Source organism: Nerophis ophidion, linkage group LG04 (assembly GCF_033978795.1).
Source record: "Nerophis ophidion isolate RoL-2023_Sa linkage group LG04, RoL_Noph_v1.0, whole genome shotgun sequence".
Lineage (NCBI taxonomy): Eukaryota > Metazoa > Chordata > Actinopteri > Syngnathiformes > Syngnathidae > Nerophis > Nerophis ophidion.
In genome coordinates this window covers 12,791,396-12,805,965 of record NC_084614.1, presented here as the reverse complement: position 1 = coordinate 12,805,965, position 14,570 = coordinate 12,791,396, and the positions used below count along the sequence as shown (strand labels likewise).

The 14,570-nt window shown below is 44.9% G+C and overlaps 2 protein-coding genes across 5 annotated transcripts in view; both read left to right on the top strand.

Moving 5' to 3' along the window:
* sytl1 (synaptotagmin-like 1) overlaps positions 1–7,271 on the top strand; it is a 16,275-nt gene extending 9,004 nt beyond the window's left edge. For 3 of the 4 annotated variants that reach the window (XM_061897077.1, XM_061897078.1, XM_061897080.1), the window contains 5 exons: positions 393–554; positions 800–878; positions 2,528–2,624; positions 6,638–6,843; positions 6,910–7,271. In XM_061897077.1, the coding sequence (XP_061753061.1) occupies positions 393–554; positions 800–878; positions 2,528–2,624; positions 6,638–6,843; positions 6,910–7,055 (690 nt within the window). In that variant the 3' untranslated portion in view covers positions 7,056–7,271. Of the gene's footprint in view, positions 1–392; positions 555–799; positions 879–2,527; positions 2,684–2,889; positions 3,036–6,637; positions 6,844–6,909 lie in introns of those variants that run through there. The other variant, XM_061897079.1, reaches the window with a different exon arrangement.
* Positions 7,020–14,570, top strand: part of LOC133550923 (calaxin-like) — a 22,453-nt gene continuing 14,902 nt past the window's right edge. Inside the window, exon 1 of the mRNA XM_061897081.1 lies at positions 7,020–7,149. Within this exon, the coding sequence (XP_061753065.1) occupies positions 7,131–7,149 (19 nt within the window). The 5' untranslated portion in view covers positions 7,020–7,130. The remainder of the gene's footprint in view (positions 7,150–14,570) is intronic.

The following is a 14,570-nucleotide window of genomic DNA, read 5'->3' as shown; positions in this document are numbered from 1 at the left end:
TAAAATGAAGTGGTGGGCCACAATAAAATTATGGGACAGGCCATATTAGAATGAAGTAGCAGGCCACACTGAATGACTACATAGAATGAAATGGCAAGCCAAAGAGTTGTGGCATACCACGTAAAAATGATAAGACATGTCATGATAAAATGATGTGACAGACCACATAAAATGATATTGAGGGCCAGATTGGGCCCCAGGTCCTTTGATGTAAGGTGTTAAACTCCTGACAGACCACGCCCTCATAAAAACCCATCAGCACACGCACACACACACACACACACACACACACACACACGCACACACACACACACACACACACACACATTAAAAATGGTGTACATCCAGAAAGCACAGTGTCATTACCACCTGATCTCTGATTGTCTCGTCAGTATAAGTTGCGTCTGAGCGAGCTGACAAGTCGCATCTTGAACCTGTCCGTGTGGCACGCCGAGACCTTGGGCAAGAACGTGTTCCTGGGGGAGGTGGAGGTGGAGCTGGACTTCTGGGACTGGACCAGCACAGAGCCACTCTGGCAAGACCTGCAGCCACGGGTGAGTCAGACACTTGAGTAGCCACTTCATTGGGTACACCTGACGCTGCGTCCTGGCAATGACATCACAGCCTTGACTTCAGCCTTTTTTCGGAGAAAAAAACCAAACAAAAAAAATCACATTTTGCGTGGTGTACCTAATGCATTGGCCAGTACACCTTTTCCATCCCCGTTACGTTACTGTGTGTGATACATCGACAACCAAGGTGTGACATCATCTTGTCTGCACTCGTCCATGTCTCCCAGTTCTTCTTGAGGCCAGAGTGTGTCAGCAGCCGTGGGTCGCTCCTCTTGTCCATTAAGTTTATTCCAGAGGGCTTCCAGGGTAACAAGCACAATGACTCTTACCTCAACACGTGCAAGACTGACGCTCTCCTGCCTTGTCTTGTCCCCTCTTGTCTTGTCCTCTCCCCTCTTGTTTTGTTCCCTCCTGTCTTGTCCTGTCCCCTCATGTCTTGTCTCCTCTTGTCTTGTCCCCTCTTGTCTTGTCCTGTCCCCTCTTGTCTTGTCTCATCTTGTCTTGTCATGTCCCCTCTTGTCTTGTCCTGTCCACTCTTTGTTTTGTTCCCTCCTGTCTTGTCCTGTCCCCTCATGTCTTGTCTCATCTTGTCTTGTCCTGTCCCCTCTTGTCTTGTCTCCTCTTGTCTTGTCCTGTCCCCTCTTGTCTTGTCCCCTCTTGTCTTGTCCTGTCCCCTCTTGTTTTGTTCCCTCCTGTCTTGTCCTGTCCCCTCTTGTCTTGTCCTGTCCCCTCTTGTTTTGTTCCCTCCTGTCTTGTCCTGTCCCCTCTTGTCTTGTCTCCTCTTGTCTTGTCCCCTCTTGTCTTGTCCTGTCCCCTCTTGTCTTGTCTCATCTTGTCTTGTCATGTCCCCTCTTGTCTTGTCCTGTCCCCTCTTGTTTTGTTCCCTCCTGTCTTGTCCTGTCCCCTCATGTCTTGTCTCATCTTGTCTTGTCCTGTCCCCTCTTGTCTTGTCTCCTCTTGTCTTGTCCTGTCCCCTCTTGTCTTGTCCTGTCCCCTCTTGTTTTGTTCCCTCCTGTCTTGTCCTGTCCCCTCTTGTCTTGTCCCCTCTTGTCTTGTCTACTCTTGTCTTGTCCCCTCTTGTCTTGTCTCATCTTGTCTTGTCATGTCCCCTCTTGTCTTGTCCTGTCCCCTCTTGTTTTGTTCCCTCCTGTCTTGTCCTGTCCCCTCTTGTCTTGTCCTGTCCCCTCTTGTCTTGTCTCCTCTTGTCTTGTCATGTCCCCTCTTGTCTTGTCTCATCTTGTCTTGTCATGTCCCCTCTTGTCTTGTCTTGTCCTGTCCCCACTTGTTTTGTTCCCTCTTGTCTTGTCCTGTCCCCTCTTGTCTTATCCTGTCCCCTGTTGTTTTGTTCCCTCTTGTCTTGTCTTGTCTCATCTTGTCTTGTCCTGTCCCCTCTTGTCTGGTCTCCTCTTGGCTTGTCCTGTCCCCTCTTGTTTTGTCCCGTCTTGTCCCCTCTTGTCTTGTCCTGTCCCCTCTTGTCTTGTCTCATTTTGTCTTGTCATGTCCCCTCTTGTCTTGTCTCATCTTGTATTGTCATGTCCCCTCTTGTCTTGTCCTGCCCCTCTTGTCCTGTCCCCTCTTGTTTTTTCCTGTCCCCTCTTGTCTTGTCCTATCCTCTCTTGTCTTGTCTCCTCTTGTCTTGTCCTGTCCCCTCTTGTCTCCTGTCTTGTCTTTTACCCGCTTGTCTTGTCCGTCTTGTCTTGTCCTGTCCCCTCTTGTCTTGTCCCCTCTTTTCTTGACTTTTACCTGCTTGTCTTGTCCCCTCTTGTCTTATTTTGTCCCCTCATGTCTTGTCTTTTACCCTCTTGCCTTGTCCCCTCTTGTCTTGTCATGTCCCCTCTTGTCTTGTCCTGCCCGCTCTTGTCTTGTCTTGCCCCTTTTTGTCTTGTCTTTTACCCTCTTGTCTTGGCTTGTCCCCTCTTGTCTTGTCTGGTGTGCCGTGTTTTTTCTGTGCCAAGGTGGTCTGCCGCTGACAGGCGAGCTCCACATCTGGCTGCAGGAAGGTCGAGGCCTGCTGTCAAAAAAAGGAGGCGCTGTTGACTCGTTTGTGCGGAGGTTAGTTTCTCTTCACGTGTCATCACCAGGGCCGCCCCCGTCCAAAGTCGTAAGCACAAGTGAGGAAAATTCTTACTTGATTGATGTAAACATTTTTGTACTACTTTACTCAAACTTGAATTTAATTTAATTAGAACATAAATTAGCAAACGTTTCTACCAAATATATATATATATATATATATATATATATATATATATATATATATATATATATATATATATATATATATATATATATATATATTTCCACTTTACCTTGTCAGGCAATCTTCTTTGGCTGCAGCAGAAGGGAGTGAGGGAAGTGTCGACACCGCTGTGGATACTCCCTGAATGTTTCAAACCTAACATGCTTTCTTTGGACTCAAGACATTTGCTTAAAAGGAACACAAAGTAGCTTCACACCTAACTGCAGACACACAATGGGTGGATAGAACGTTAAGAGTATTTATTTATTTTTTGGTTTGTGGTGCAAATCTAGGTTTCCCCGTATATTCATAAAAGTGACGGAGCAGGAAGGAGCTCTTAATAAGCTGGCGGCTTGTTAATAACTCGAACATGAGGCCATTTCTGCAGAAATTGCGTGTTAATGCTGAAGATGAACTGCTGAAGGAACATAGAATGAATGTAGGAATGGTTTGAAAATTGAGTATTGGTTTCAGTCCGCCCGAGACTCGAACCTGGGTCCTCTGGCATGAGCGACAGGCTTGCTAGGTACCCAGCTAAACACCCAAGCTGTCAACAATGTGTACAGCACAAGCTCTTAAGCTTGTCAAGGAGTGTGATACAGCAGTTAAAAATGATGTGTGTACCCATAATGCATTGCCACGATTGATTACGTTTTTGGCTATTTCTGGTACAAATCAATGTTTTTTCTTTAGAAAAAAATATTTTACCTGATCGTAGGGAACATTTACTTGCAAACAGGTTAAATTTTAGTAAAACAAAGTTAAAACCATAACTAAGACTAATACTTCAAATATCAATCAAAGTTGACTTATATAGCCCTTAATCAGACATGTCTCAAAGGGCTACACAAGCCACATCATCATCCTCAGCTCAGATCCCACATCAAGGCAAGAAAAAAACTTAACCCAATGGGAACAACGAGAAAGCTTGGAAGGGACCGCAGATGAGGGGTTCCCAACCTGGGTGACCGGTGCAATAGATGCTGAGTGGATACGGTTAATAATGTGATAGTCCACTCCATAGTGAGGCCAGCAGGGGATCCTCTTGCTTGTAGACACGTCGGGGCGCAGAGACGTCACTGACTGATGCATAAGGAGTGGTCACCCTGGATCCGGACTTCATGCGAAAGTCCAGTCTATTGGGAGACCAGCAGGGGAATCATCTTGAATGCAGACACGTCACCAACTAATGCAAAGAGGAGTGGTCCATCCTGCATCCCGACTCGGAACAGTTAGCGCTTCATCCGTGGAGGCTGATCCGTGCTCATCTGATAACTTCTCCACGCAGAAGAGGAGGGCAGAGCAGAAAAGAGAGAAGGCAGATCAACTGGTCTAAAAAGGGGTCTATTTAAAGGCTAGAGTATACAAATGAGTTTTAAGATGGGACTTAGATTCTTCTACTAAATCAAGGATCTCAAACACACGGCCCGCGAGACGTTTTGCGGCCCGCACCTAATGATATGAATGGCGCTTTACAGCGTCATACTTGAATACCCTTGGTTTTTCCGGGAGACTACAAATTTTCAGTGCCCCCCCTGTACAAAGAGTGTACGAGCCCAGCAACATGATGTATTTGACTTCTGGAGACGCAATAAGAGACTGCAAGACATAGTTGATCAACAGCCATACAGGTCACACTGACGGTGGCCGTATAAACAACTTTTAACACTGTTACAAATATGTGCCACTCTGTGAAGCCAGACCAAACAACAATGACAAACACATTTTGGGAGAACATCTGCACCGTAACACAACAGAACAAATACCCAGAATCCAATGCAGCCCTAACTCTTCCGGGCTACAATATACAAAACCCCACCCCTTATTGTTGCCCGGAAGAGTTAGGGCGACATTGGATTCTGTGTATTTGTTCTGTTGTGTTACGGTGAAGATGTTCTCCCAAAATGTGTTTGTCAATCTTGTTTGGTGTGGGTTCACAGTGTGGGGCATATTTGTAACAGTGTTAAAGTTGTTTATACGGCCACAGTCAGTGTGACCTGTATGGTTGTTGACCAAGTATGTCTTGCAGTCACTTCCGTGGGTCTGTAGGAGTCTCTTGCAATTTGTGACTGGGCCGGCACAATGTTTGTACGCTGGGAAAGCGGACGAGGCGGCAGGTTGTAGAGGGCGTTAAAGGCATGGCCTTAAAATGAAAACCCGTAATATGATTGCCCCGGGAAATTGTAAGTAGGGGCACTGATATTTGGGTGTTTCCCGGAAAGGTCGCGAGAGTTGGCAAGTATATTGCTAGGCCGGAAAAACCATTCAAAGAAGCTGAATTCATTAAAAAGTGCATGTTAGATTTTTGTAAAGAAATCTTTGCTTGTGCCCCAGCCTCACCCAGTTTCTGCATCCAGTGGCCCCCAGGTAAATTGAGTTTGAGACCCCTGTAGTAAATAGTGACACCCCTGGCTAAATAATACTACCTTTACCTGACTAGTCAGCTGATAGGAGATTTCTGCATTGTTAAAAATGTAAGTAAGAATGGTGGAAGAGGTACCAGATATTTTGTCCGATATTGCAGAAAAACGTGCGAACCGGGTTTAAAAGGTAACTAGCCTCATTGCCCTATGGTGCTACGGTTGAAAATAATTAGAGTAGTCAAAAGAAAAAAAAGCTGGATAAAATTGGTAAATGAGGGGTTTGATTAAAACGGTCATTCTGGGAAACTTGTTGAAGGGTGTCCTGAATGCGCTGAACGCTTTGAAGTTTGAACGGAATCAATCAGGTGAACAATGACTAAATAAATAGCTGAATTTTGGTGTAGGACAGGGGTAGGGAACCTATGGCTCTAGAGCCAGATGTGGCTCTTTTGATGACTGCATCTGGCTCTCGGAAAAATCTTAGCTGACATTGCTTAACGCGATAATTATGAATAATTTCACTGGTAATCACAGTGCTAAAAATAACGTGCAAAATACAAAACATTCTCATGCATTTAAATCCATCCATCCGTTTTGTACCGCACCTGTTCAAGAAGTCGCATTAATGGTGAGAAGTATTTTATGTCACGATGGGGGGGGGTTTGCAGCTTGCTGCGGGGTCGTTCTCCCAGGAAGGCGGACTGACTACTCAGGACATGGCATTTAGGTAAAAACATGATTTAATTTTAACTAAAAAAATATACAAACAAAAATCGCTCACAGCGGAGGCACAACTTGGGCTAAGGAACAAAGCTAACGCATAAACAGACTAAGAACATAAATCAAACAAAACTTACTTGGCATGGCATGAAGCACGAAACTATGGCAAGGCATGAAACAAGTCAGCACAGGGCGACTGACTGGCAAAGACGAGCTTAAATACTGCCTCTGATTAATGCTCGGGAAGCAGGTTAGCAGGCATTTTGTCCACCAGAGACAGGTGGACAAAATGAGTAACCAAGGAAACCAGACAAGGGAGTGGAAAAAAACAGGAACTTAAAGAGTCCAAAGGACAAACAGCACATGGCCAAACAAAAACATGATCAACAGACGTGACATTTGATTTATTATTCGTTAGCTTCAGAATAACAATGTTATTAAAAAGAATAAGAGACTTATTATACTCTAAAAATGTTGGTCTTACTTAAAAATGCACACGTTTAGTTGTATTCATTGTTAAAAAATATGATATGGCTCTCACGGAAATACATTTTGAAATATTTGGCTTTCATGGCTCTCTCAGCCAAAAAGGTTCCCGACCCCTGGTGTAGGACAGGCGCTTCATCGGCCGTACGCACAGCGCGTGACCTGCGTATCAGAAGGGGCGTCCCTGGTCATCGCCACATGTCACATGCCCTCATAGAAGCGTCACGCTCACACGTGTCTTTCGAACCCCCACAAAGCTACATCTTGCCCGACGCCGGCTGTCAGAGCGGCCAGAAGACGCAGGTGGTGAAGCGTGCCATCAACCCAGCCTACAACCACACCATGGTCTACGACGGTTTCCAAACCAGCGACCTGCAGGAGGCCTGCGCCGAGCTGACGGTGTGGCAGCGCGAGGGCTTGAAGTTTCAAATGGTCGGAGGGATTCGACTCAGCAACGGAACAGGTGAGACGCGTCAGGATGCGGAAATGCACGACCATCTAAACCTGGTCACAAACGCCGCACTTGCAGGTCAGAGCTACGGCGAGTCCGTCCACTGGATGGACTCCACGGAGGAGGAAGCGTCTGTGTGGTCGTCCATGATCAAAAACCCAAACCACTGGGTGGAAACAGCCCTCCCCATCAGAACCAACCTCGCCCGGCGCTCCTCCGATTGACAGGGACTGAAAATCTTGTTACATTTCTCACTCTTTTGTGATATTTTCCTCGTAGACGTTGCTGTGAAGGAATGGATGGGATTACCGCTTCAAGGTACATCCTTGCGCTAGTTTTTATCTCTCATTACTGCAGTGACTGTGTTATGTCATTAAATAGAAAACCAGTTTTTTTAGGTTCCCTGCAGTTTAAATATTATACTAAGAAAACACTTTGAATCCCTCGTCATGCATGCCTCGAAGACACAATAGTACCAACTGTAGGTTTAGAGACACTTCTGCATCCTTTTGAATGAGAAATAATCCCGAAACTTTTAACTAGTATGGCACAATTATTTAATAATACAATATACAAACCCCGTTTCCATATGAGTTGGGAAATAGTGTTAGATGTAAATATACACAGAATAAAATGAAATAATTTTCAACCCATATTCAATTGAATGCACTACAAAGACAAGATATTTGATGTTCAAACTCATAAACTTTTTTTTTTTTTTTTGCAAATAATTAACTTTAGAATGTGCCAAAGTAGTTGGGAAAGGGCATGTTCACCACTCAATAATCGTTTGGGAACTGAGGAAACTAATTGTTGCAGCTTTTCAGGTGGAATTCTTTCCCATTCTTGTTTTATGTAGAGCTTCAGTTGTTCAACAGTCCGGGGTCTCCGCTGTCGTATTTTACGCTTCATAATGCGCCACACATTTTCCATGGGAGACAGGTCTGGACTGCAGGCGGGCCAGGAAAGAACCCGCACTCTTTTTTTTCAAAGCCACGCTGTTGTAACATGTGCTGAATGTGGCTTGGCATTGTCTTGCTGAAATAAGCAGGGGCGTCCATTAAAAAGATGGCGCTTAGACGGCAGCAAATGTTGTTCCAAAACCTGTATGTACCTTTCAGCATTAATGGTGCCTTCACAGATGTGTAAGTTACCCATGCCTTGGGCACTAATGCACCCCCATACCATCACAGATGCTGGCTTTTCAACTTTGCGTTGATAACAGTCTGGATGGTTCGCTTCCCCTTTGGTCCGGATGACACGATGTCAAATATTTCCAAAAACAATTTAAAATGTGGACTCGTCAGACCACAGAACACTTTTCCACTTTGCATCAGTCCATCTTAGATGATCTTGGGCCCAGAGAAGCCGGTGGCGTTTCTGGATGTTGTTGATGAATGGCTTTCGCCTTGCATAGTAGAGCTTTAACAAGCACTTATAGATGTAGCGATGAACTGTATTTAGTGACAGTGGTTTTCTGAAATGTTTCTGAGCCCATGTGGTGATATCCTTTAGAGATTGATGTCGGTTTTTGATACAGTGCCGTCTGAGGGATTGGAGGTCACGCTCATTCAATGTTGGTTTCCGGCCATGCCGCTTACTTGGGGTGATTTCTCTAGATTCTTTGAACCTTTTGATGATATGGACCGTAGATGTTGAAATCCTTAAATTTGAGAAACGTTCTTCAACTGTTTGACTATTTGCTGACACAGTTGTGGACAAAGGGGTGTACCTCGCCCCATCCTTTCTTGTGAAACACTGAGCATTTTTTGGAAAGCTGTTTTTATACGCTGTCATGGCACCCACCTGTTCCCAATTAGCCTGCACACCTGTGGGATGTTCCAAATAAGTGTTTGATGAGCATTCCTCAACTTTATCAGTATTTATTGCCACCTTTCCCAACTTCTTTGTCACATGTTGCTGGCATCAAATTCTAAAGTTAATAACTATTTGCCCCCCAAAAAAAATGTTTATCAGTTTGAACATCAAATATGTTGTCTTTGTAGCATATTCAACTGAATATGGGTTGAAAATGATTTGCAAATCATTGTATTCTGTTTATATTTACATCTAACACAATTTCCCAACTCATACGGAAACGGGGTTTGTATATAGGCCTAATCAGAATAATAATGGGACTAAACAAAACCAGAGAAACCTATTGCTGTAGTTTACATGCTAAGCCGCTAGATGGCAGTGTTTTGGTATCATTCCAATACAGAGTCGAAGCAGGCCAGTATTGCCGACACTTTACACATGGAAGTTTTTCATTGTCATTGAATGGTCATCACGATTATGAGCACAAGGCACTATTGTAGACAAAAATATTGTATCGACCAATGTTTTTGTGAAGAGTTTAGAATGATCTAATGACTTTCCCGCCCCCTCGATATGTACGTACATCTGGAATTCAGTCTTACACATTTCCTTGATCAAATACTCTGAAAACAACCTCGTCCACATGTTTATTGACCATAAAAAAGGGTAAAACTAAAAACACGAGCAGAAACGATGCTTCAAAACAAAACACGTACAAACAGTTAATTACGAGACAGAACACTCCCCCGACTGGCAGATATTAACAGCCCCTACCAGACTATCCAAAGGGCTTCTCTGGTGCCATAAGCAGGATTGTCTCTGTGACCAGCTGCAGGAACACTTTGGTCCCATCCTTTCTGGAGACTTTTATCTCCACTTTACAAACTCTGCCATCTTTGCTTTGGAAGACGTATGTTCAGTATTTATTAGTCCTAAAGGCCAACGGTTTTTCTTCCGTTGGTCATTCTTGAGCAGCACTACACTTCCAGGCAATAGGTTAAGTTGGAGTGAATCCCAAGTTTTTCATAGCTAAAGTGTGGATAGGTACTGTGTGGGCCAGATGCTGGACTTGGCCTAACTGTTGCTTGTGGTGGTCTTTGACCCAGTCGCCGCTTTGTAAGAAGTGTTGCTGGTGAGGGTATTTGGGCGTCATCTGGGTCGGTGGATACTGCTATGAGAGGCCTGGCATTGATGATAGCAGCCACCTCTGGAGTCCCTCGTGGGTCTGTTTTGAGTTTCCAAGCTGCAGGAACCTGGTGGCCTCAGGGATCCTTCTTGCCACACCAATCGTCCTCTCTCATGGCCCACCCATATGAGATGCATGAGGAACTCTGAACAAGAACTTTTCCACAGATGTGTTGTCAATGTTAGATGGAATCCTAAACTCTTACAAGGGATTATCTTTACTGGGCCCCTGATAGCAAGGAAAAAGCCTTAAGGCGTTGATGAAATATGACATGTCTAATGATTGAATGACTTCTATGTGCACAGTTCTTACTCATACAGGTATATCGCACAGCCCACCCCTTGTACAGAATGCAGACACTGACCAAGGGTTGAATACATCTAGCCCGACATTGGTGAATGGCAAGTTTGGTGCCTGTGACACATCCATAGATCACACCGCTTACTCATCTTTTACCACCAACAATCCAAAATACAGCAGCCTGCGGAACCCCTTCAGTGAATAATCTGCCCTGGTGTTGTATACTTTATTCGTATAGCCAGACCTGTTTACTTCCGCACCTGACGGTTTCGGCTACAACTGTTGCCTTCCCCTAAGGTTGTCATAAGAATAACAAATTACATAATTGTTTGAAGACCTAATGAACCTCTTTGGATTGTATCCTTGTGTTGTATTTTCTGATGTACTGCCTGACCAGAAGTGTGGAAATATGGTGTTTGCTAGGAGCTAAAGTTTAAAGGAGAGTCCTCCTCCGAATGGATTTCAGCTTCTCTGTGTGCGACCCCAACTCTTAGCAGACCATCGGCATCAAAGAAAGGATCTAAAGCTTTGAGATTACTTTCTTGGGAAAGCTTTTTGCCATTCTTGGTAGAGGCACTCTTGAACCACACCGACGGTCCTCTTAGCATGCAGAAGGTTCTTAAATAGCAGTTGCTGTGAAGCAATGGTGCCAGCCTTGGCAGCCATTAGCTTTTACTGCAGGTTTCATCTGAAAGAGGCAAGTAATTGTGAGGGGGACCAAGCAATAGCATGAATCAGTGAGTTCCAGCTGGAGGATTTGTGAGAAACGTTGACAACCAATGTGTTTGATCACTGCAGTAGTTTTTAATGTTTAGACATTCGGGAGGATCTTTGCATCCACAGAGGTGTCTGGCTACTCAAAAGGGTCTTTTTTTTTGGTCATGTCTCTCCTTCACTTGAAAGACGTTAGGGCAAGGTTTTAAGACTGTTGGGTCGGTGGTAATAATGTTGAAATGATTCACTGTGAAACACCGCTCAAGCATACATTCCCAACTATCACCCATCCCAGGTCAAGTTTTTGAGCATAAGGAGCGTCACGTGGCCCATTAATTTGTTTGCGCACTTTGTGGACAGAGATAATGTCTCGCCCGAGGAGAAGCATGATGGATGCATTTGGATCCAGCTCTGGGATGAGGTTGGCAACTGATTTGAGGTGAGTATGGTTAGCTGCAGCATTAGGGGTTGGAATTTCTGATCTGTTGTTAGGGAGGTCATCGCATTCCAGGAGGCTTGGTAAGGAGAGGCACACTTTTCCATCCATGGATTCAATTTTGAAGCCTGAAGCTCTCCTCCCTGCGGTTTCTGTCACTCCGGAGCAGGTTCGCTGGGAGTGTGGAGAGAAAGGGTCTTGAATGTTGAAGATCTCAAAGAACTCTGAACGAGCAAGGGACTTACTGCTCTGCTCGTCGATGATTGCATAAACCTTCAAGGCTCTGTCAGGATGTCCACTCGGATATATTTTGACAAGGCAGATCTTTGAGCAGGATTTGTCACTTTGATCAGCATCCCATACTTCTGCACAGCTAACGCTGACCTCCGCAGAAGGTTCTGGGTCTTGCTCGCCGCTTTGCTGTGGCAGAAGGCTTGGCACCTGGATCCACGGTAATGGTCCAGGATGATGTGCAGAAATGGGCTTGTCACTCTCACACTCAGTGCACTTATGAATACATTTACAGTTTTTTGCTGTGTGTTGAGTGGATGTGCAATAGTTAAAATGCATCACATTCTCTTTCAAGAATTCCTGGCGTTGCTCAAACGGCATTGTATGGAAGGCATGACATTTTTGGAGCCGGTGAGGATTTTCATGAATAGGGCACTGCTTTTCGGGATCATCAGCCTTGTCAGTAGACTGGACAGCGATCTTGTGAACTGAGACTTCTCGATGTTGGATCTGCTTCCATTGGATTTCGTCTGCTTTTGGGATGTCAATTTGACACGCAAATTTGAAGCCTGGGTCATTTCTAATTATAGCTTGTTTTTCAATAAAGTCAACAAAAACCTCAAAGGGGGGGAATGATACATTGTGTTGGAGTTTGTAGTTTGTTCCAACGTTGAGCCACGTTTCTTGAAGGTTGAATGGTAACTTTTGAACCAATGGGTTTATCCCACGTGCCGTGTCCAAATATGCAAGGCCAGGCAGGCGTCCATCTGCCTTGACTGCCTCCAATCCTATGAGAAGATCACTCAACTCATGGAGCTTTGAATAGTCTCCGTCAATGATTTTGGGAAAGCTGTGGATCCGCTGAAACAGTGAATCCTCCACCATTTCAGGCGCGCCGTAACAGGTTTCCAGTCTATCCCATATCTTTTTGAGACCTTCGTCCGGGGAGATGACGTGGGCTGCCCTGATGCGTTTGGCGTGCTCAGCTGACTCCCTCCCTAGCCACGTGACCAGCAAATCCATCTCCTCACTGGACGCTACGTTGAGGCCTCTGACTGCGTTCGCAAAGGACTGTTTCCATGCCCTGTAATCGCATGGCTGGTCGCTGAACTTGACCAGGCTCGTTGAGACTAGCTCCCGGTGAGCTAAAAATCTCGCAAAGTCCACCGCGTTTACTTGGTCGTAGACGAGCTGACAAGGAGTATGGCTGGACATGGGATGGAAAGGAGGACTGTACCTTGACTTGTAATTTTGGTAATCGTCTTGTATGTTTGAAGATGGGCTTGGGACTGATGAGACTTGCAGCTGTGGAGGTGTTATTTGCTGAGGTGTAGAAGCAAAGCGCACTCTGCGTTCATTGTGCCCCGTCTGTAGATGTGGTTGTTGAATGGAGTTCACACTCGGTGCTTTATGTTCATTCCATGTTGAAGGCTGTTGCTGTGGAGAGTCCACTTTTCCTCGACTTTTCTCTTCGGCCTGATTTGCAATGTATTTTTTTGTGTGGTCTAACATGTCGCCCGGAAGTTCAAACGACTGCTTGATGTGAAGGTAGGAGCCGCTTCGGTCGCTTCCTTCAACCGCAGCTTCCAGGACCTCCGCCTCGGCGCGTGCCGCCGCTGCTTCCTGCTGCAGTGAGAGCATGTCCATCTCGGCTTCCAGTTGAGCTTTTTCCACCTTGAGCGTCATTTCTTTTTGCGCAAAAGACAGACGTGCCTTGGCTGCCTCTGCTTTTGCACGTGCTCTGGCAGCTGCAGCCTCGGTGGAGGCAGCTGCAGCCTCGGTGGAGGAAGCTTTTGACCTGGTTGAAGCATGCGAAATGGAAGAGTTTGTCCGTAGTGAGCTTTCTGTGCTGTCGTCCATTTCTGTTCTCATGGAGGCTGTATTATTTTCTGCCTTAAAGCCGTCGTTTTACTGTGATTTTAGTTTGTATATGATGTCGGCCAGGATGTCATGTGTAGCGCTGGGATTGTGAAGGCCAGAGTGTGTGACTGGTGGGAAAAAGAGACAGTTTGAGAGCCTTTTAGACAAGAATTAAAACCTGTGCTGCCCTCTATACGTGCAAATATCTTACACCATTCCTAGATCAAATACTCTGAAAACGTCCTCTTGTCCGCAGGTTTATTGACCATAAAAAGGTTAAAACTGAAAACCTACAAGCAGAGGGGACGCTAAAAATTAAGACACGTGCACACAGTTGAAGGCGCTGTTTGTAACTTGCTCATTGTTAACTTTTTTTAAAGCAAGAAACACAACAGAAACACAATTAGGTAGTTCAGTGTTTTCCAACTTTTTGAGCCAAGGCCGTTGTTTGTGTTAAAAAAAATCTAGAGGCACACCACCAGCAGAAATCATTAAAAAAACGAAACTCAGTTGACAGTAAAAAGTTGTCGCAATTGTTGGATGACTTTAAAGCATAATCAAGCATGCATCAGTATAGCTCTTGTCTCAAAATAGGTGTACTGTCACCAACTGTCCCATTACGCCTTGACTTATTTAGACTTTTTTGCTGTTTTCCTGTGTGTAGAGTTTTAGTTCTTATCCAGCGCTCCTATTTTGCTGGCTTTTTCTCTTTTTTTTGGTGTTTTCCTCTAGCAGTTTCATGTCTTCCTTTGAGCGATATTTACCGCATCTACTTTGTTTTATTGAATTATATTTATATAGCACTTTTCTCTAGAGACTCAAAGCGCTTTACATAGTGAAACCCAATATCTAAGTTACATTTAAATCAGTGTGAGTGGCACTGGGAGCAGGTGGGTAAAGTGTCTTGCCCAAGGACACAACGGCAGTGACTAGGATGGCGGAAGCGGGACTCAAACCTGCAACCCTCAAGTTGCTGGCACAGCCGCTCTACCAACCGAGCTATGCCGCCCACTTTAGCAAACAAGAAAGTTTTCGTTGTTTTCATCCTTTTTTATGGGTACATTGTTGATTTTCATGTCACGTTCGGTTGTACTTTGTGGACGCCGTCTTTGCTCCACAGTAAGTCTTTGCTGTCGTCCAGCATTTTGTTTTTGTTTATTTTGCAGCCAGTTCAGTTTTAATTTCGTTCTGCAT